This window comes from Lotus japonicus, chromosome 1 (genome assembly GCF_012489685.1).
Source record: "Lotus japonicus ecotype B-129 chromosome 1, LjGifu_v1.2".
NCBI lineage: Eukaryota > Viridiplantae > Streptophyta > Magnoliopsida > Fabales > Fabaceae > Lotus > Lotus japonicus.
The window spans coordinates 109194411-109218609 of NC_080041.1; the positions used below are offsets into that span (position 1 = coordinate 109194411).

General features: G+C 36.2%; 2 protein-coding genes across 2 annotated transcripts; both read left to right on the forward strand.

Moving 5' to 3' along the window:
- Positions 1 to 1169: 1169 nt before the first annotated feature.
- Positions 1170 to 5991, forward strand: LOC130732412 (synaptotagmin-2-like). Its single transcript, XM_057584463.1, has 12 exons — positions 1170 to 1449; positions 1599 to 1697; positions 1805 to 1855; positions 1983 to 2106; positions 2520 to 2638; positions 2757 to 2858; positions 3673 to 3747; positions 4067 to 4143; positions 4237 to 4483; positions 4702 to 5049; positions 5251 to 5379; positions 5653 to 5991. The coding sequence occupies exons 1-12, from the start codon at positions 1339 to 1341 to the stop codon at positions 5779 to 5781; spliced, it is 1611 nt and encodes a 536-aa protein (XP_057440446.1). The 5' UTR covers positions 1170 to 1338; the 3' UTR covers positions 5782 to 5991.
- A 9506-nt stretch (positions 5992 to 15497) lies between these two features.
- LOC130729080 (MYB-like transcription factor 4) lies at positions 15498 to 16774 on the forward strand. The gene is made up of 2 exons (XM_057580707.1): positions 15498 to 16049; positions 16140 to 16774. Exons 1-2 carry the CDS (start codon positions 15787 to 15789, stop codon positions 16591 to 16593), a joined length of 717 nt encoding a protein of 238 aa, XP_057436690.1. The 5' UTR covers positions 15498 to 15786; the 3' UTR covers positions 16594 to 16774.
- Positions 16775 to 24199: the final 7425 nt, after the last annotated feature.

Sequence of the window (24199 nt, forward strand, 5' to 3'; positions counted from 1 at the left end):
GAACTAAAATGTTGTGGCATGTGGGCTTTTGACGAAGGTTCAAGTAGTGTTACATGCTTTGTTATTTTTTCCAACAATTTAAATTTTCAAATGTGGTGGTTAAAAGTGATTCCTCCTTAGTGGTCGGGTGAGTGTCTAAGGGAGATAGAAGGTCATTGAAATTGAAACATGTATTTAATCATATAGATCATATGATATCTATAATTCAATGTGTTGGTGTAGTGTATGTATTGCGTGAGGGAAACACTGGAACAAACTTTTTGGCAAATCAAGGGTGTGGTAGGGAACAACATATATGAGTCTATTGTGATCTAATGTAATTATCTAAATGAGAAGGTTGTTCTCATTTTGTTGTGTTTCAATAAATTTTTCTTAAAAAAATATCAATTATTAAATTTGAGTAATATTAATTATTTAGATTTAGAGAACTCTAATTCTATTGAATGAAATGTCTCACCTCCATTATTATTTAATTTATTATATCTTATAATAAACATATTTTAATATTTATTAAAACTATAATAATCATATATAATTTTAAAAATATTATAAATAAACCCGTGCAACGCACGGGTATTATTTCTAGTCATTCATGTAAACTTTACCCAACTATTTAAGTATTTTAAAGTTAATTGATTGTTTGACTTAATGTCAAAGTTTTTATTACAATCAATCTAGACTTCAACTTTAGCATAGGGTAGGTGAGCATATGCATGAATATTCATGTTTCAAGCCCAAACGAACTTTTGCATGAGATCAATTATCTAGTGCTTTTTAAGAATATATAGTAAGATGTAAAATATTTTTTAAAAGCATACCAAATATTTTAAAACTTTATGATTATACACGTTACTAGATTAATTACTTTATCTATTTTTTTATAATGAAATAGTGTGTTTGTGTTTTGTTTTTAGTGTGATAATAGCCCTTATTAATCTTGTTTAGATATGTGATTTTGTCAATGTTAATAACTTTTATGAAAAACTAAAAAATTTAAAATTTCTAAAATTGTCTTTCGATATATGTGTGTATTGTCTAAAAACTAATATGTATATATGTGGAAAAAATAGCGTGAGGAAATTCAAAGTCATTATTAGAAGATGGTAATGGAGTAAAATAAGAATAATGTGTTATCCTTAATTGTTTCGATTTGTTTAGTAGAATTAGTCATTTTATGATTGTAAAAAATGTTTTGCATTACACGTTTGGTTTGAACAGAGGAATGGTGATCCGAGGAGAGCTCCAGGACATTGGAAGTAACGTATTCCTCAAATATTTTTGCTTTCACTAATCAATTGCTATCATAATAGAGATCGTGATCAGATTTGAGAATTGAGGATGGGTTTCTTCAGTACTATATTCGGTTTTTTTGGCTTTGGAATTGGGACTTCAATTGGTCTTGTTGTTGGTTATTTTCTCTTCATTCACTTTCAACCCACTGATGTTAAGGTACATTATTATAAATATGTATGTATACTTGAAAAGCCAAACAATCAGAAAAGGAATTTGAATGTGATAAAACAACAATATTTGATGAAATAATATTGACATTTTTGTGTGCAATTGTTTAAGTATTGATGAATTGATGGCTTGGACAGGATCCCAAAATCCACCCATTGGTGGACGAAGACCCTGCAACTCTGCAACGAATGATTCCTGAGATCCCACTTTGGATAAAAAATCCTGACTTTGATCGAGTAAGCTACTATATTTGTCTCTTTACTAAGCATGGCTCTTGTTTTGTTTTGTTTCCTTTCCTTTTGTTTTGACAACTGCATGGTTACTTGTTTATGCTTTTCTCTAGGTTGATTGGCTTAACAAGCTTATTGAATATATGTGGCCTTACCTTGATAAGGTATTATTAAAATTTTATATGTCTCAACCTTTTTTCTGTTAGCATGTAGGAGCAACATTTTTTGCTTTATTGAATATATGTGGCCTTACCTTGATAAGAGCATGCACTGTATGTTTTATTTATTCAGGCAATATGCAAGACTGCAGAAAACATTGCAAAACCCATAATTGCCGAGCAGGTTCCAAAATATAAAATTGATTCTGTTGAGTTCGAAAAGCTCACATTGGGGTCTCTGCCACCAACTTTTCAAGGTTAGTTGATCTCTGCATGATGCATTCTTGAATAACAACTTTAAATTGTATACGCAAATAATGATGAGACCACCAATGTGTTATGAAGTGTGTTGATATCTAATTTTCACCAGTTTCTATGGTTTGGAAGGAGATACTTATCAAAATTTATGAGTTGATGTTGGTTCTGAAGATAAGTTGTTGTTTTGGGGAAAGTAAAGAAATAGCTTCTTATCAAACCTTTATATCTATGGATTATTTTGCACTTAATTTTTCTAACTGCGGCTCTCTTTTTCATAATGTCCTTCCTTCATCTCTGCTAAAAGATGAAAGTTTTTTATGTGTATGATTGATTTGTTTCTTGATAACTTATTCTTTATTTTATATGAATCTTCTTGATATAATTTGTTGAGTGTATATTTTCTTCCCAATAGGAATGAAAGTGTATATGACTGATGAGAAAGAGTTAATTATGGAGCCTTCTATAAGATGGGCCGGAAATCCTAATGTTATTATTGCAGCTAAGGCATTTGGTTTGAAAGCAACCATTCAGGTAATTTGCTATTTGTGTGTGTGAGTGTGTGTGTGAGAGAGAGAGAGAGAGACATGGAGGAGCAAGATGGGTTGAAGGATAGATGTTTCTTCATACTAAGAGTTTCATGTCTTTTCAGGTGGTGGATTTGCAAGTTTTTCTTGCACCTCGTATTACTTTGAAGCCTTTGGTTCCAGCTTTTCCATGCTTTGCCAACATCTATGTTTCTCTCATGGAAAAGGTTTGTCATGCTAGGAAATTAGGATTATAACTTTCCCTACCTATTGACAACTTGAATACATGTAAAGCATTTACATACACAAGACACTAGCAGTCGAGCATTTTGCAGCTCTGTGATGGCTGAGGCCCCCCGTATCCGTGTCTAAGTTCAAATTCAAACACCACAAGTAGTAGCTGCTAGTTGGTGCTAATGTTAAAAGTAGCTTGCATAGTCGATGACAAGAATAATACATTTTTTTCTTTCATTTTGACATAGCGATATAAAAGTATATTGCAAGATCATCGAGATCTTCCTATTGAAAATGGCTAATTTCTTGACATACCTTTGGAATTTTTATTGCTTTCATTTTTGAATCGTCATTTTGCCCCTATTTTAACTGAAGGATTATTGAAATGATGATCAATGATTAAACTTTGAGTTATTGTCATCAACAGGACCTCGTTCAAATAACTTCTATTTTTCTACTCATTTGGTTGTCTGAGTACTCAATTTTTGTTTTGGAGATTGCAAATCTTTTGGGGGCTGGTACTAATGATTTGTTGTTGCTAGCATATCTTCGATGATGTCAATGATAATGTTAATTGAAGTTATCATTACCATTTTATGGTAAACTTTTAGGATGCTAAACTTCCAACTGTTTTTCGCTCTTTTACAGATTATTTACCTATTATTATTCTTAATATTGTTTTTCAATTTGGATGTGGAGGAAATTTTTTATTTCCAAGGTTTACATGGTACAGACTGTGTTTTTTGCTTTTATTAATGGTGTTTTATCTTCTCTGACTATTTCACTTTGGCGTCTTCTATCATCCAGCCACATGTTGACTTTGGGCTAAAGCTTATAGGGGCTGATCTTATGTCTATTCCTGGTCTCTATAGGTTTGTTCAGGTACATGCCTATGTCTTATTGTATTGGTTTCTCCCTTCTTTTTCCTATTTGGGTTGTGGAAGTGTAAAGTTGCTCATATTCATCTTGTACACTCAAGCTCATTGTATAATTGATAACCTAATGTGATAGTAATGAACTAATCTTTGTACATTTGTATCATATTTCTTAGTGTTGATCATTGATTTGTGTACATATATGTTAAAAAACCTACACTTGTAAAGGATGAGAGCATTATCATGGAAGGATTCCAGGTTATGTTTTCCAGAAACAGATAGAACTCGATAGCTAAAGAAATAATATCAAAGAGTGTTGTTTTCAGGAGCTTATCAAAGATCAGGTTGCAAATATGTATCTATGGCCCAAAACACTGGAAGTTCAAGTTTTAGATCCAACAAAGTACGCATCTCCATTTTCCAAAATGTTTTAATTACATGTTTGAAACTATTTTAACTCTTTTCTATTTTTTCTTATAAACATTGGTGATCTTAGAGCCTTGAGGAAGCCTGTTGGAATTTTAAATGCAAAGGTTCTAAAAGCAATGAAGTTAAAGAAGAAAGATCTTCTCGGCGCATCTGACCCTTATGTGAAGCTAAAGCTCTCAGGAGATAACCTGCCATCAAAAAAGACTACTGTGAAGCACAAGAACTTGAACCCTGAGTGGAATGAGGAATTTAGTTTAACTGTTAAAGATCCTGAGTCCCAGACTTTAGAGTTTAACGTTTATGACTGGGAGCAGGTAAATGTCTTCTCCTGAAAGTGTTTGCTTCTAGTTTTGAGTTAAGCATATGAACTGAGAACATGTTTGAATCAACTCATCTTTCATTAAAATCAATTCTAAAACTCAAAAGTAACTCATAAAAGCTTCTCGCCATAATTGATTCTGGCTTCAAAATCAATTGCGCGCAGACAAGTTTCTGAACATGGGCTGAATGTTGTTTTTGTATCTTTTATTAGGTTGGGAAGCATGACAAGATGGGAATGAACGTGATTCCTTTGAAAGAACTTCCTCCTGAAGAGCCTAAAGTTTTTACTCTTGACCTCCTAAAAAACATGGATCCCAATGATGCCCAAAATGACAAGTCTCGTGGGCAGATTGTTATAGAATTAACATATAAACCCTTCAAGGAGGAAGACTTAGCCAAGGGTTTTGATGAGACACAGTTACAAAATGCTCCTGAAGGTACTCCTGCGGGTGGAGGTCTGCTTGTAGTGATAGTCCATGAAGCTCAGGACATTGAAGGAAAGTATCACACCAATCCACATGTACGTCTTATTTTCAAAGGGGAAGAGAGAAAGACAAAGGTACTTGATCTAAAAACGTGTAATTACTTATACATTTTCTTTCTTCAGGAAATAATGAAAATCACCCCTACTGCAGGATGTGGAATTGTTATTTTTCATGATAAATGAGAAAAGTAGATGTTTGTTAATATTCTATTCGAAACCGGTTTTTACCATATGATATGATGTTGAATTACTGATGATATGTCTCTACTATTACAGAGCATGAAAAAGAACAGAGATCCAAGGTGGGAAGAGGAGTTCCAATTCATGGCAGAGGAGCCTCCTGCTAATGAAAAATTACATGTGGAGGTTGTCAGCACTTCATCGCGAAACCTGCTACGTCAGAAGGTACATGATTTATAACTTCTTCATCCTTAAACCTGTAAGTAGTTTTGTTGTTTCTTCTACAAGAGCTAGAGTAAGGAGCCTCATATTGTTTGAAGGAATTAATAATACTTGTGGAATTAATTTGCACTTAGATTTTAGTGACTGGAGATTCAAATATAGAAATGTACGATGCAGTATACCAAAGACAATGTATGCCAATATAGCTGTATTATTTACCTTTTATGTTACTTTTATATGATTGAGTTTTATTGTTTTGTTCTCCTTTGGCACTAGGAATCACTCGGTTATGTGGACATCAGTCTTGCGGATGTTGTTGCTAACAAGAGAATCAATGAGAAGCACCATCTTATAGACTCCAAGAATGGTCGCATCCAGATAGAGCTACTTTGGAGAGCTTCATAAACTAGTAGATAAATTCTACATGAGTTCACACTTTTCCAAATTCCTATTCCTCATTTAAAATTAAATCTAGCATGCAATGTAGGAAAGGGTGAGAATGACATTTCTTGACTTGTTGTCGATTTAGATTGGTTTATTTCTTAATTCATGTATATACACATCTGTGAAAATAAAATTGTTGGTTTGGAAGCAAAATCACATGCATGATTTGGTCTGGACATAAATCATATGATTAAAAACATTCTAATAATGATATTGTCATGTTTGCCACTTGAAAACACACTATGGTAAAAAAAAAATTGTCTAAATGACCCATGAAAAATTTGGGTTAGATAACTCATCATCCAATCACATTAGAGATAAATGAGTTGGAATTTATATATTTTATTTATTAATTTATTTCTAACTCACTTATCTCCAATGAGATTGGATGATGAATTATTTAACTCAAACTTCCCCATGGGTCATTTAGACAACCCTGGTAAAAAATGCACACATTATTAAGTTATATTATGACATTAAATTAGTCTTTTTTTTCAAAGTCGTGGAAGATTAAGGTCTAAGTGAAGACAAATGACACTTACAAATTAAGGTATCAAACTCTTGAGATAGCTCAATGGCACATAATTGCATGATTTTCTTGTTTTAAATGAAATAACACTATTCTAAACTGAAGTTTTTTTGAGTTTTTTAAAAAAAAAAAAAAAAAACTGAAGTTTTAAAACGAATCTCCTAATTTCAGATACTGGGCTTCCCAGCTTAGCACTACTTCTTAACCCATCACTTTTTTTTTTTGGTTTTCCTCATATGGTCTAAGCTAAACTAAAAATAAACAAAGATCAAATCCTTAACTGAAAGTTGGGCCGAACCAAAAAAACCCTCACTTCCCTCACACATGTTTTTTTTTTTTGTTATTGCTAGAACAATCAGTAAAGGGTAGGGATGGGAACGGGTAGGATCAGACACGAGTTTTACAATTACCAAACTCAAACCCTTATGAGCGATAAAATGAAATCCATGTCCAAACTCATTGGGTTCTTGATTTACCCGAAACTCAAACCCAATACTTACGTGAAATAGCAACCAGTCCCATAACCTGATCCATAACCTACTTTCTTAGAATAAAAAAAAAAGTGAAATTCATAGAAAGAAAAAAATAAATACTATTCATCATCCTCATCCATCACCAAAGTGAGACAACAATAGTTTAGAGTTCACTTTCTCAAACATACAAAAGTACAATTAATCATCAAACACTAAGAACAAAGTTTATAAATATATATGTATGAGTGTTTTTTTTTGTAATTTTATGTTTCGGGTATCTTTGGGTTGGGTGGGTATGGACACGAATTTAACTAAACCCAAACTCATAAACTGCTACAGTAACGGACAAAACTCAAACCCAAATCCAGTCAACTCGGGGTTTGTCTGTCCAATCGGATCGGGTTCGGACGGGTACCCATGGGTTCAGGCAAAGTTGTCATCCCTACTAAAGGGGCTAAAGGATCCAAACTTGACCCTACCCTTTCATAAACAAAAATCCCATCCTTTGACAAAAAAAAAACAACATTCACATTCTATTTTTGGGGTACCGGAGCTTGGATGGCGAAGATGAGCGAACGGCACGACACGGTGGCTGGGTCAAGGTTCGGCAGAGCTCGCGACGGAGGCATGCGTGGTTCCTCGCGGTCGTGTCTGCGGTGGTGGTCACGACAGTGATTTTTTTTATAGGCAACGACAGTGATTGATGCGGTGGGGTCAGGCTCAATGCGCGGAAGGTGTCGACTGGCGACAACAGTGCTCGGTAACCAGGGTTTGTGGTTTGGTTGATGGGGAAGAAGATGGAGATGGCAAGCTAGGCTTCTACTTAAAATAATAATAATAATAATAATAATAATAATAGAATCAGAAAAAAAGAAGAAAAAATGGACAAAAATGTGTGATCAACATGTGTAACTAATGGATCTAACAAAAAAATAGTAAAGGAAGCCATTAAAAAATAGAAGGTGACACACTTCAGTTCATATGGCTATTTCTAGCTATGAGTGATAGTACTCTGTCTATTATAATCAGCAGGTTGCATGGTTGGTGGACAATCTGTCCTGATTAAAATGAAAAAATAAGAAAAAGGAAAACAAAAAGTAAAGGGAAGAGAAAGGAGACAGGTTGAGATAGATCTCTGTATCTGAAGTTGGTGTGTCCATGACAATAATGTTACCAAACTCCATCAAAATTATTGTCATTTCATTGTGATTGTGAGTAACATGTTTCTAGATTCAACTTTTTTCCACCCATAGTCATGTAGCAGACATATTGGAAAAAGGTTTAGGTTTGGGGAGACCACCCACATGTGGAGGACAGCCAAAAAAGTAGGTTAGGGTGCTTAGGACACTCTCCTAATTAAGCACATGACATACTGGTATTGCTGTGCTGGCTTATCATATAGAAACAATCAAGTAAATGCAAATCATACGCCACAATCTCTTCATTATCACTTTGAGTCATGTGTATATGCAAGCCCCTTCTCCAGGTTAAATTTCCCTCATCTTTCATCGTTGTATGAAGTCTCTCCCCCATGTTTAAAATGAGCAGATTCCCTCCCTCATGTATTAAGTTGTTAAATTTTGCTCCTTCCGTTAGTGAGCCGTCTGAAAGCTAACGCCGGTTGTTATTTTCACCTCTCCTTTTACTATCTACACCACTCACACTAAATTAAAAAATATTTATTTTTTATTTTTTCCCATAAAAAAATATGTTATTTTTAAATTTATATATTCAATGTCATCTTCTTCTCTGCCGCAACCATGAACCACCACCGCCACCCAAAACGCCACGGCCAAGCCTAGGAAATTCACATCAAACAACCCAGCAAATTCTTTGTTGTTGCAGCACCCCAAACCCATCATTTTCTTCTCCCCACTTCTCCTTCAACCCACAGCCATCACCATGCCCCTTTCTCTTCATCCACTTTAATTATAGCACCACTACATCCAAGTTCATCTCAATTTCTGCTATAGCACCACACCGCCACCCAAAACGCCACCGCCACCCTGCCCACCCACAACGCCACCGCCCTCAATCCCAGCCTAGCCAAGCCCAGGAAAGTCGCATCAAATAACCTAGAAAATCCTCCATCATTCCTTCTTCTCCATCACCAAGCAAAGAGGGAAATTAGAGAGTGACCTGCACGCCCTGAGTGTTGACGTCGAGATGATCAGCGATGAGGAAACGGAAGTGAGAGGAGTCAAGGTTGGTGCTCGACCTGATGACCCGGTTCGATGGGAACCCGGAGAGCTTCCAAGCAACGTAGGTGAGCACATCGACGGAGTTGGAAACGATGATGCGGACAGAGTCCAGGGAGTAACGGACTCGCCGGCGATCTGGCGAGCTCTGACAGTGACGATGATGAGATCGGAGCCGGCAGTGACAGAGGCGTTGATCCGGGTGCGGGGGAGGAAGGCAGCGGCGTGATGGCGATCGAGCATCTCGCCGTGGAGCTTGTCAAGCTTGTTGTCGACGATGGAGAGCTCGTCGGTGAGGTCTTGGGTGAGGACGGTCTGGGCGATTGCCATGCCGACGTTGCTGGCGCCGATGACAGAGATCTTAGTGTGGCGTTTGGTGGGTGAGGGAGGGGCGGCGTAGGTGATGGGCTTGAAGACGGCTTCGGTTAGGGGCAGAGAAGAAGATGAGTGGATGGTTTTTTTTTTACATTGAATATATAAATTTAAAAATAAATTATATTTTTTTTAATTTAGTGTAGGTGGTGCAGATAGAAAAAGGAGAGGTGAAAATAACAACTACCGTTAGCTTTTAAACGGCTGACTAACGGAAGGAGCAAAGTTTAACAACTTAATACATGAGGGAGGGAATCTGCTCATTTTAAACATGGGGGAGGGACTTCACACAACGATGAAAGATGAGTGAGTAAAAGTGCAGCCTTCAATTAATTTTCTCAAAATTTTGGAGAGTCCTGTTTGGAAGTGTTTACTTTTGTATGCAACAGAGATTAGGTTTTGTTCTCCCCTTTTAGGCTAGCTAAGCTAATAAGATTGTAAGACCATGGGTAGTGTGTGGTCATTTGTTACAAACAAATTGTAATAATAACAATAGCACCTAACTGATAGCGATCAGGGGTGGTGCTCTATTTATTAATGTTGTGTGTCGTTATGTGTTACACTCACCACCACAACCACTCATCATCACTGCTAGCTAATTGTTGTATTACACGCACATTATGTCTTTGTGAGTTTCCTATGAAAAGATTTAGGTATCAGTTCGCCTCATTGATTAAAAGATTACTAGCATAAAATAAATGTAATTGTACTTGTCCTTTTATAACTGTAATAATCACTTCAAAATAATTTGGTTTGTTTTATTATAGAGAATTAAGAACGTAAAAATAAATGTATGTACTTTCTCTTTTTTCCTATCATATCATGTTACATATCTCTCATTTCTCATTTTTCACGTCTTTTAAAAATGTAGATGTAAGTAGCGTCCACCCAACATTTTCCCCACGAAAGCAACTCCTAGCTATGATATTAACTCTTACCATCCACTTGAAATGTTGGAAGTAGTATAAAATAGTGGATAGATAGATATATAGAGAAACTGACCCCATCCAATATCAACCTTTCCGTGTACCTCGTCTAAATTAACACTACAAGGTTCAGGAAAAATGGAAGGTGAGCAAAAGTCCATTTACAACCACCACCACCACACTTGCTTGAACCCAACTTCCAACTCTTCTAGAAGCGGCCCCTCTCTTTCTCATGCCATGATAGTGCACCAACATCATTAAGAATCACAACTACCATTACCATCTCTATGCTTTTTCACATGAATATCCAAACTACCGATACATTTCTTCCCGGAAACTCACAACAACTAACTTATTTAAATAAATTTCATTAAATCCTAAATCTCATTCACAAGTCACAACACGAAATCAATTTTTATATTGTATGAAAAATTTCTAGCAAGAAATGCAAGAATAGGATTTAGTACCAATTAGAAAATAGGCTTAAATACTCTAGGGGTCCCTGAAATTGTACCCCGTATCAAAATAAGTCCCTGAAATTTTTTTTTCGATTCCGGATCCCTGGAATTGTTTTTTTAATCAGAATAAGTCCCTACGCCGGAGAAGACGGTGGTTGACGACGGCGGTCATGGCGGCGCTACGACCAGGGTGTTGGGCCGGCTTCGTCTCGTCCTCAGGAACTCAGTGGTGGTGGTCTCGTGGGCTGGGTCGTCACAGTTGAAGAGAAAAGGTCAGTCGCAAGTTGATTTCTTCTCGCCGGAATTTATGGAGCTTCTCGGTTTCTTCGTTTTAGCTTTGTTTCTTGCGATTTCTTCGCCCAGATCAGATATATGAAGGTCTAGGAGTGTTTTAAACATGTTATTTCATGGTTTGTGGAAACAATGAGGAGGCAACCACTGTCTTCTCCGGCGTAGGGACTTATTTTGATCAAACAAATTTTTCTAGGGACCCGGAATCGGAAAAAAAAAATTCAGGGACTTATTGTGATACGGGGTACAATTTCAGGGACCCCTAGAGTATTTAAGCCATTAGAAAATAGCTTTGACGGACAAAAATCATGTGGGTGGTTAATGAAATAGACACTAATCATATATTGTCACCTCACACCTACATTATTGCTAGGAGTGTAAGCGGGTACTATCTGATCAGCGAACTCGATCAAACTGATCCGAACTAAACACAATATGATGGGTTGAATTTGATCATTGGTCTGGTTTGAGTATCGGATTCGGGGATTGAATAACCGATAAATCCGAGTCAACTCAATGATATTGAGTTTTTCTTTGTTTTACTTCAACCAAAAGACTCCAACACATTACATAATTTATATTTGAAGAGATATGCAAACATGTTTATTATTGTTTAACACTTTACTGCCTATTTTGTTTTAATGAAAATTTGGAGAACACTAGTACTCTAAGACCTAAGTTAATACTTTTTTATGTGAAGACTTACATTATGTTGCCTATTTATATTTGTATTGGAAATGTTGGTTTTAGTTTGTTTATATTGAATTATATGGATTTTGTCAGTATGGAATATTGTTTTTTAGATATGGAATATGATTAAATCTGATAGCAATATTGCTTTTCAGTTTCTCATTAATTTATAACATTTACTAATTTTGATTTTTAGTATGGAATATTGTTTTTTACACGGAGTTTCCATATTTTTTTAATTATTTTTCATGTTTTTAGAATAATTTTCGTGTAAATTTTCCAATAATAAATTTTTTATTTCGAATCCGACCATCCAAATTGAACCAATTCAATTGAGATCGGGTTGGTTTGGTTTGCGCCCAGAATAAAAAATCAGGAAATACGAACCAACCCAAACCGAACATATTTGATGGTTCGGACATTTCAACACTCTAAATACGAATCAATCCGATATGATTATACCCCTAATTATTGCCATTTAGTGAGTGAAGGGTTCATAATCTTGAGCTAGCATTCCCAAACAAATTGGATGTTAAGACCATAAAATTCGTCTTATTCGTGTTTTAAACTTTTCTTAACCTTAGATAATTTTCTTCAAAAATATTTATTTTGACTCAACTCAATCTGATCACAACCTATGCATGCAACTATATATTGAAATACTTAATTTAAACGTTTTGAACTCTGATTTTAAGTTTATATTAATCTTGGATTATTTTTTCTTTTCAAATGGCATGTGATCTGTTTCAATACAAAAATAATTCATTTCCTTTTGAGAAAAGAGGCAGGCATATCACATATTCTCTTGCCTATACTCTAATTAATATATATATATATATAATAAAAAAATATTACCAATATTCTCTTTCCAACAATTATTTGAACATTTTTTCCGATTGGTTAATTTCATGTGAAATTCATTAAAAATATGAATCAAACTTAAAAATTCATAATTTGATAAATATTTTGTTTGAAATACCTCTACATGGTTTAACCTCTCTTGTGACTCCCCTTCTCATGTTTAGTGGGATGATCCTTCACCTTTAGCTCATTTTATATTTATAGACACTGTTTGTTCTTGTGACTCCCCTTCTCATGTTTAGTGGGATGATCCTTCACCTTTAGTTCATTTTATATTTATAGACACTGTTTTTTCTGATTAATTTAAAGGAACGAACTTTCACTAACCAGTCGAGTTTATATTAAGGAGATAGAAATGTAATTGTTGATTAAGTTTTTTTTTATTGGCCAAATTTTTCTTTCAAATATTTGATCTGTGGACCTTCTCACCTCTGCATATATGTTTTCAGCTCTAACCAGTTGAGCTTGTGATAAGTAAAAATTGAATGTAGTAGATAAGATATATAATATTAAATAAGAGTATAGAAGAAAGAAAGTTGAAAAAAATGTTGAGTTTGCAAAACAACATTTATTCTAAAATATGATACAAATGCTAAAAATAACTTATATTTTAAATCGAAGAGAACATATAACCCATATTTGAACTATTTGATTATAATATAGTACTCTCTTCGTTCCTATATATAAGTCTATTTTACCTAATTCTCTTAGATTAAGAAAAATAGTTACAAGCAATAAATTTGTAAAAGAATTTATTCACTTTCATATATTATTCTTATTTAATTTTTTATAGATTTCTCTCTCTAAGTTGTTATTTCAAAATCTCATTGTCATTTTCATATTAAATATGATGATAGTTTTGGAAAAAAATAATTAATGATTCATTGATATTGTAAATGGACTTATATTTAGGAACACGAAAAACACTAAAAAATGACCTTATAATAAGGAAGAGAGGAGTAGTAGTAAGTTCATAGAGGTTTTAACACACTATTTTCCTTCTCTTATTTTGTTTGGCTTAAATGCATTTTGTGCCCTTGATGTTTCAGGGGCGTGCAAATGACACCTCTCTTCTAATTTTGTCGACGTTTGTACCTTTAATGTTTTGAAAAAGTATAACGAATGTCCCTCCGTCAAATTGACATTAAAAAACTAACAGAGGGGCTGACGTGGCTTTTCTTTTTTATTTTTATTTTATTTCCTCAGATGACACGTCATTAAATAAAAATCAAAAACTTCAAAAGGGATGAGGGAGATTCGAACCCAGGACTTGAAAGTAGCAAAACACACACTTTACCAATTGAGCTACACAAACAATTAATAATATTATGAACAAAAATTTATTTATATCATGTTTATTCATCAAAATGCAATAAACATAAACCCAGATAATTCTCACAATTTCATTCCCTTCATCTTCATCCAAACACTCCACATCCATGAACTGATTTCTTCATCCAGACCCACATCCAGCATTTTCTCCTTCAAAACTTCCATCAATTTTTCTCCAAAAACCCACACTTATGTCTAGCTTCTTTTCTCTCGCGCCACCACTCTCGCATCTCCTCTCATTCTGCAAACCCAATTCCTCATCCCCTCTCATCCTCCAGGTTTTTCACTCGCTAAATCCTCTCATTTCTCCCTCTCTGGCTTTCAATTTCAACAACAAACAATCCTCAACTCAAATTTCTTTCGGAAAAAAAACCATAACTTCTCAATTTCATGGAGAAGAAAACCCTAAAATTCCAGATCCTCAATGGGTCCATAGCGAGGCGCGTGTTCCTCCGCTCAATCGTGCTCGCCTCTGCCATCACCATGGTTGCTCTGCTTTGAGCCCCATTTGTCTTCGATTTGGGATCCCTGGCTCCCATGAAAACGCCACCGCTGTGAGCTCTGGTTCCTTCTTGTTTCAAACGCGCATCAGGGGCTCCATCGCCCACTTCACCTTCTTGTTCCTCTTCTTCTTCATCCTCTATCTCTGACTTAAGTTTCTCTTTTGGTATTATTTTCCCTTTCTTTTCAATTTGATAATTTTTTGTTGTATTAATGGATTTGATTGCGATTTTGTCTGTAATTGATCCAATTCTTTCTCTTTTTATTTTCTAATGACATGGTAATTAAGTGGAGAAGAGAAAAGTTCAATTTCTATTTGTTCTGTGCTAAATTGAGATGCTTTGAACATTTTCGTTAATGGATATGGTGTTTGGATGAAGATGAAGGGAATGAAATTGTGAGAATTATCTGGGTTTATGTTTATTGCATTTTGATTTGTCAAAAAAAAATGTTTATTGCATTTTGATGAGTAAACATGATATAAATAAATCTTTGTTCGCAATATTATTAATTGTTTGTGTAGCTCAATTGGTAAAGTGTGTGTTTTGCCACTTTCAAGTCCTGGGTTTGAATCTCCCCCACCCCTTTTGAAGTTTCTGATTTTTATTTAATGACGTGTCATCTGAGGAAATAAAATAAAAATAAAAAAGAAAAGCTACGTCAGCCCCTCCGTTAGTTTTTTAACGTCAATTTGATGGAGGAGCATTCGCTATACTTTCTCAAAACATTGAGGGTACAAGCGTCGACAAAATTAGAAGAGGGGTGTCATTTGCACGCCCCTGAAACATCAGGGGCACATAATGCATTTAAGCCATTTTGTTTTCATTGGCTTTCAATTTGTATATATTTTTCTTCCACAGTTGATAGGTGAGAAACTAATCTCTCAAATACTCTCAGATACAAAATGAGGACTCCTTCCAATCTCAACCCTATTTTCCGGTAATCAAATTTAGCATCATTCTTGAAAGACCCAAACCTCTTCCACACTCGAATCATACACTTGAAAGATCATATATCACATTGTATCTTTATCTTTGTGTCTCACGATTTTGATGTACATTATTGGAAAGATAAACCAGCCAGCCACTCTAGTCTAACTAACATGTCTCACCAACTCACATATCTAGAAGCAATGAGGGTCACTTGTTCTCTCTCTCTCTGTCTCTCTCTATAAAACCCACACCCCCATATCCTGCAAGGGCCGGCCATATTCTTATCTTACGGGCAACACAACAAAGAAAGCAAGAAAGAGTGGTTCCCTCATCAATCATTCCAATTCCACCAACTCAACTCAACACAACACAACACAAAGAAGAAGAAGAGAAATTAATTAACATGGGAAGGTCCCCTTGCTGTGAGAAAGCTCACACAAACAAAGGAGCATGGACAAAAGAAGAGGATGATCGCCTCATCGCTTACATTCGAGCTCACGGCGAGGGCTGCTGGCGTTCTCTTCCCAAATCCGCCGGTCTTCTCCGCTGCGGCAAGAGCTGCCGTCTCCGATGGATCAACTACCTCCGCCCTGACCTCAAACGTGGCAATTTCACCCCTCAAGAAGATGAACTCATCATCAAACTCCACAGTCTCCTGGGCAACAAGTAAGCAACCTTAGCTTAGCTCAAACAATTAAATCAATCAAAAAGATTATTATTTTATTCAATTTTTGACATGGGCATGTGGGTATATAGATGGTCTTTAATTGCTGGAAGATTGGCTGGAAGAACAGACAATGAGATAAAGAATTACTGGAACACTCATATAAGAAGGAAGCTTTTGAGCAGAGGAATTGACCCTGCTACTCACAGGCCTCTTAATCAAGAACAATCTGAATTAGCACCAGCTGCCACCACAACCACTATTTCTTTCAAACAAGATGAAGATCATGAAGATAACAAGACCGTGTTTGGGGAGATTAATAAGGATTCAAAGGGAGGATCCATCTCCATAGAACGCTGCCCTGACCTCAACCTTGAGCTAACCATTAGTCCACCCCATCAGCCAATGATAAAGAAAAGCAGCAGCCTCTGCTTTGACTGTAGTTTGGGACTGCAGAATAGCAAGGACTGCACCTGTGAGATTAATACCGCTGCTGGTTATGATTTCATGGATTTGAAAACCAGTGTTCTTGATTACAGAAGCTAGGACCGTGTAGCAGAAATTAATATAGCTAGCTATAGATGGAGATTGGAGAGGAATGAGGAAATGGAATCCATCAATTTTTTGGAATCTCTCTTAATCTCTTTTTTCTTCTTTAATTTGTAAAGTTATCAATTAGTTGTCTATGCAAAAGAATTAAAAGATCCACTGCCAGTACAGTTCAACATTTCTAGTCCATGTTTTTATGTGTTGCTATTTTCAGGTCATATTTTCAGTTCTATATATTATTTATTTTACTAAAATTTAAAACAAATAGAAGCTCAGATCGATAAGTAGAATTGATTTTTAAGGAAATTAATTTATATTTCTAGCAACTAGCAAGCAATAAGCAGAAACGACAGAATGGGTGGTACAGTACACTAATAGTCTAATACTAATCATATCCTAAAAACTATAGTCATCCCACATGTAATAGAGAGCATCAATTTTCAACAATGAACACCACACACACTTGATCATCATTTTCAAATGTGTTAGGTAGGAACATTAGAAGCTTCCATCCACGAGATATTTGGGGTGGGGGAGTTGTGTGATTTGAATTCATTGCTTTTTCTTCTAGACTAGTTTCTATTTTCCCAATTGTAAATTGGTTCAAAGTTCAAACCTCAACCTCTACCAACATCACATGCTTGACTTGTGGTGGGTCCTTTAGACCAACATCTCTGTAAAGGTGAATTTCAAAGTGTAAAATAATTGAAATAAATAAATTCCTTGCCTGTGCAATAAATTTATATATATCCACTCCTTTCCCCTGTTGCATGTCAATATAAATGTAAGAGAGCAACCTTACACATACACATACACATACAGAGAATTGACTTTTCACAAAACCAGTGGAGCCTATAAGCTTTTCAGTTTCACCAGCCTCCTCTCCAAATTGGAAGTGATCGAGCAATATACACTTTCCAGCTTTGGGATGTATTAAATGAACAATAAGTCACTCACTTGTAGTAATAGTTGTGGTACTCCCTTAAGTTAGTTATTTTAGTTATATAGCCCGTTGTTACGGTTATGACATATGAGCTTGTAATATCCATCACATTTAATAGTGTCTGCACTTTATTCTTTACAATTTTTTATAGTGCCACGTCATCTAAACCACTTATTAATTTTTTACGGTCCCTGCTGTGGTACCTCCCCCCAAGTGAAGGTATCTTACCTCCGCCTACTTGTACCAATTACAATGCGACAGTCATTAAATGATGTGTCTTTTCTGTATTTTCTGAAATGTTTTTTAAATAATAGGTATTTATAAAAATAAAGTTTATATATTTGCAGAGTAGTCCTTCATTAAAAGCAGTTACCATGATAAAAGTAACTTATTCAACTGGCATGACTCTTCCCTCTCTTGTAAACGTCATTAAACCTTCATCATTCTCCAAAACTGAAACTGCTTCTTCCCAAGAACCCGAAGAACGTTCCAGACGAAAGAGAAATAGAGAAAGGGAGAGTAGACGAATGCGACCTTCTTTTCCCTTCCCTTCAGTTTCATTTTCGCATTCGTCTTCCAGCGTTACTGTACTATTTTCCTTGCAACGAAACCATAGTCAAATTTCAGCCATTTCTTGCCTTACTTGTTTAAAGTTTTGATCTTTTGCATGTTTTATGATCGTGTTTTTTTTTGTTTTTTTTTTGTGTGGGTTCTTTTTTTGTTTGATTTATGGGTCCAATCTGAGTTTTCCTCTTTTATTCTTCTAGTAAAAACTCAGAGAAGATTTACATGCCTTTTAGCTTACGGTGTTCCTTATGTTTGGGTGTGTGATTTACGGTAGTGAATGAAGACGAAGAAACAGTGGACCAAAATGTCCTTCCTCTGCAAAATAAAATGATGATTGGAAGGCGATGAAATGTGTATATCAAGCTTCCTCCTTCATTGATGACATGGAATCAAATTTCAGCAAGAATCAAATCCGTGGAAGGTGAAGAAGGTGCTAATAGATAGGGTTCATGATGAAGATGAATAACAAGTAATAACATGAACTCAGAATATTAAAAACTGAAAAAGCATTTAGATGGTAAAAATTCTCACTCATAGTTAAAGATAAGATGAAACTTTCAAACAATTGCTAAAAGACCCCTCTCAGATTAAAATAATAATTTCTTTTTGATTTTCGAAAACCATATGAAATTCTGAAGAAAAAAAAATCTGAATAAAACAATACACATGGCATGTTTTCATTCGCATATGGCTTGGAGGCACCACACCCTTAAAAATAGGGATGTACCACAGAATTTTCCATTTTTTACTCCAACCCGATAACTCTTAAAAGTTTTTCTTGTAGACCCCACAATCAACTACATACTTTGAGTGATTAAATGATAAGTAAATATAATAATATTTTATATGAACATATTTATGAGAGACACATGAAAGAGAAGTGTCTACACTACCACACCCAAATTAGATATGGTGGAAGAACAGTTTCTCTCCAATGGTGTGAGACACTAGTGGAATAGTCTCTTTAGTGTGAGACACTCCCATTGAAGATGCTTAACTCAGCTGATAATTAATGAGATGTTCAAGTCCCTATACCAAGTAAAACTTTGATGACTAACGTTTCCTTGGGGTGATCAATTTAATGCTTTATTACAAGAGGTATCTAAGACCAAGGGGACTCTCAGCGTACCTAATTGTGAAAGAGACTATTGTCACTTGCCACATGATAGCAAAAACGTGGCTGGTAGGTAAAGTTCACAGAGTTTGGTGGTATGTCTATGATTAAATCATGAGCAGATTGGGGTAATTAAGCACCGGAAGTAGAGGGAAATGACAGGGTAAAGAAAAACATGGCAGCATAAGCAGTTATGCACAATAATTTGGAGAAAGAAAGGATATCATAGTGTGTGGCATATAGGCATGTATTCCCATGTTGTTAGGTAGTTGGTTGTTTGGCTTTTAGGTGATTGGTGATGGTGATGGTTGGCAGATGAACACCCAAATTAATTAATAGGAAAAAGAAGAAAATAAAGAGAAATTATAGATGTGAAATGAAATAGAGATAGTAAGAAAAAAGTGAATTTAGTTTTCCTTCTATTAAATTTTACCGAATCCAAAAAGATCAAGTATGTAAAGTGTGTTATGTTGCTATTATTAGAATTAGGGAGACCTAACTCAACCCAAAAGCTAGCTCGATCAAGAGTTGAGGGTTGTTCTACCTTTTATAAGCATTTGGTTGGCCACATCTCTAGCCAATGTGAGACTTCTAACACACTCCCTCACGCCCAGGGCTGGACATCTGGAGCGTGAATTAACATCAAAGGGTGGTCCAAATCTAGGAGGTTTCTCCACAACAAATGGATCTAGAATAGGCTCTGATATCATATTAGAAATTAGGAGACCTATACTCAACCACAAATGCTAGCTCAAGAGTTGAGGGTTGTTATACCCTTTATAAGCATTTGGTTGACCACATTTCTAGTTAATGTGAGACTTCTAACCCCTATTGAATGTTTAAGAATAGGGATTGGATGAGATAAATCACAATGTCATCCTCCCATACCATCCATCCTTTTTGCAGCCCTCCTTTATGAGTCAACTCTCCATCCCTTTCAGTTTCACCAAACAGTACCTTGCCCACCATCCTTTTTAAAAGTTTTTTTTTCTATCAAAAATGATTTATATACCCCTAAACAATGCTTGACAAAAATGATTTCCTAACCCTAACAGTGTCAACATCAATGGACATACATATTTAGTGAGTACTGAGTAGAAAACTAGTAGTTTAACGCTGCTAAATGGAAGGTATGAAAAAAACATAAAACATATTTCTAATGGTGTCAAATTGTCCATCACAAAATTTACATCCATAAATGCACGTGAATTTTGTGGATTTGATATTATCTGAAACATTTTTGTGTTAATTTATAACATTTCATGTTTAGCAACAATCCAAAACCGCCGTTAAACGAGTATCTCGTTTGAATGTCACAAATTTATGGGTTTGACTTTGAGTTATAATAACTGTTGGTCTATGATTTCCCATCGATGAACGTTTTCATTTTTGGGGAGCAAAATCAACCTTTTGGATATATTTTTGGAGCCAATTAATCAGCTTTTGGATTTTCTTTTTGTCAATGGTAAGACTTTCATCAGCTCGTTAGTTTACGGGCACTTGAATTGGGCCTTTGGATTTCTTAATAACCTGGCCTGCTAGTATGGCTGTTTTAATTTTAAAGCCTTGAAGTCATTGACCAAAATAAAAGCACTGAAGTATAAAAACATGCAGCCTATTAGACCCAATAAAGTATTGAAACCAAATCTAGAAAATAATTGATGGCAGGAGCTTAACCATCTGGTGATATATACCATGATTATTAAGCACCAAGCATGTACAAATTATACATAAATAAAATCATCATCGTGATCATTTACATAAAAACTTCATTAGTTGACTGATAAAAAATGATTATTTTTAATATTTTTCATAGTTTGATTTTTTAAATTTTAATTGATGATGTAATATCCTTTACTGAAATTGCCACTACATTCAGGATAAAAGTTTAGTAAAAATCTCGTGGCTTGAAGGAAATACTCAACAATTTCATTTTTTTTGGCATTGAAGGGGCTAGTTTTTCTTCCACGACAAGTTGCTTGTCCGGTATCAATTCACAACACAAGTTCTAATCTCAATAATCTGGATGGAGTTGAGATTGAGATATATAACCTCTGAAAGGAAAATCCACACTTTTTTCTTTTCTTTTCTGTTCAAGCAAATGCTATCCATATCTAGATGCATTGTGTAACCAAAAAAATATTTAGATGCATTGATTCAATAATTGAGAAAGATTTAATTGTTTGGGAAAAAAAATATTTAATTGGAGAGAAGGTTGCAAAAGTGGAGGTTCTTGTGTTTGAAAAGTGAAGTTTTCTTTCATGGTGATCAAAACCGCCATCAACCCAAATCAAAAGGGTTCAATTTGACCCACGATTATGGGCTCCGCACCACGTGCTTCCCATCCATCCATGAAATTGACCTGAACACAGTCCCGAATTCACCAACCACCACATTTCGGATATCCACCGTCACCGTCACCACGAAACTATGCTTCCTCACTGCCTCCGTGAACACGAGCCTTGACGGCCTCACTGTCATTGTCACCCCCTTCGCCCGTGGGTCGCGACTCCACACTCACTGACACAGCGGAACGCACAAGGGTTTGCAAACACAAAACCCTAAGTAACAGAAAACTGAAATCCAACAGGATTTGAGAAAATTCTCGTTTTTTTGATTGTCAATAATAAACTGAAATAGGCTATGCCTTACAAGTCCTTAAATAGGAAAAGAAAATATCCTAACAGAAAAATAAATAATATCCTAAAAGATCCTAATTAAAAATAAAAGATCCTAATTGAAAATAAATAAGTTCCTAACAAAAAATAAGTAAGATCATAAAGATTCTAACTTAATTAAAAAAAACATAATAAATCCTAAATTGATTTAAAAATACTAAAAATGATAACTTCCTAATTAATTGCTCCTGCATTAGACGGAAACACGCGCAACATCTTCATCAAAACGCGCAGCAAGCCTGTCTGCGTCAGTCTCCTCCACCTGTAAAGAACTCGACCCCGAGTTCTCTTCTTGATAAAGAGCCTTGTCTGCCTGGTACTCGTGAATATCAGCCACATTGAAAGTTTTAGAGATATTCATATGATCCGGGAGATCCACCACATAAGCATTATCATTGATCTTCCGAGTCACCTTGAATGGCCCGTACTTGCGCGCCTGCAGCTTGTTGTAAGTACCTACTGGGAACCGCTCCTTGCGCAAAAACACAATAACATCATCTCCCTCATTGAAGACCTTAGCCCTCCGGTGTTTATCAGCAGCAGCCTTGTTCCTCTTCCCAGCAGCCTCTATGCTAGCCTTCATAGATTCCTTAACAGCAACAACCTCCTTGGCCATGGTCTCAGCTAATGCACTATCGCCTGGTGCCTTAGGAAGCTTTAGTAAATCCACCACATGCCTTGGAACAGCAGTATAAACTACAGAAAAATGGGACCTTCCGATAGCTGAGTGTACAACACTGTTATAAGCGAACTCCACCTGAGAAAGTGCCACATCCCACTGTTTTGGCTTATCACCACATATGCTCCGAATCATATTCCCCAAGGTCCTGTTGGTGACTTCAGTTTGGCCATCAGTCTGCGGATGAGCAGCAGAACTGCGATTTAACTGCGTGCCAAACATCCTCCAAAGAGTGATCCAAAAGTGGTTGAGAAATTTGGTATCCCTGTCTGAGGTAATCGTCAGGGGAACTCCATGAAGGCGCACCACCTCCTTGAAAAACAATTTGGCTATGTTGCTTGCATCAGCAATCTTCTTGCAGGCAATGAAATATGTCATCTTGGAGAATCTCCTGTAGAAGGTAGCCAATCCATGAAAGCTGCGGACTTCAGTCACTGACTTGGGTGTGGGCCAATATCTGATTGCACGAATTTTCTCTTCATCAACATGGATCCCCTCAGCTCCAACAATGAAGCCTAGAAAAAGCAATTTGTCGCTGCTGAACGTACATTTTTTTTTTTTAGATTAATGTACAGCTGGTTCTCCTGTAAGACTTGCAAAACCTGCTTCACATGCTCTAAATGCTCTTTCTTTGTTTTATTGTAAATCAGAATATCATCAAAATAAACTACAACGAAAGAACCAATGAAGGGACGAAGAACCTGGTTCATCAGCCGCATAAAAGTGCTAGGGGCGTTTGACAACCCGAAAGGCATCACCAGCCATTCATAAAGACCATCTTTGCTCTTGAAAGCTGTCTTCCACTCATCTCCAGGTCTGATTCTGATCTGATGGTAGCCACTGCGCAGATCTATTTTGGTAAACACCTTAGAACCAGCCAGCTCATCAAGCATGTCTTCCAAGCGGGGGATTGGGAAGCGATACTTGATGGTGATCTTGTTGATGGCTCTACTATCCACACACATTCGCCACTGACCTCCTTTCTTAGGGACAAGGAACACAGGTACAACACATGGGCTCATGCTGGCACGAATAAAGCCTTTCTTCAACAAATCTTCAATCTGCTCCCTCAAGATCTCATTCTCCTTGGGACTCATGCGGTAATGGGGAAGGTTTGGCCGGACAGCACTTGGAATCAGGTCTATTTGGTGCTGGATGTCGCGCATGGGAGGCAGCTCATTAGGTAGCTCCTCTACAGTTAGCTCCTTGAACTCTTCCAACACTTCTAGTACCTCTGCCGGGATTGTCTCCTCCTCCTTCACAGCATTCAGCACGCCTTTTATCACAACTGGGCAGAAATATTTAATTTCTTTCACAGCGCCATCAAAATCCTTCCCATTCAGCACTAGGAAGTTAGTCTTTTTCTCTTCTGAACTCTGATTGAAATGCAGAACAGAAGCTATGGCAATCTTGTGATCGCCCCAATTGAACAGCGTCACATTAGCCTTTCCTCTGTAGGTAATGTCTTTGTCATACTGCCAGGGACGTCCTAGTAACACGTGACAAACATCCATGCTCACGACATCACACAACACCTCCTCTTGGTAATGCTTTCCCATGGAGATTGGTACCTTGCACATCCTGGAAACCTTCACTTTTGTGCCTTTGTTCACCCATCCCAG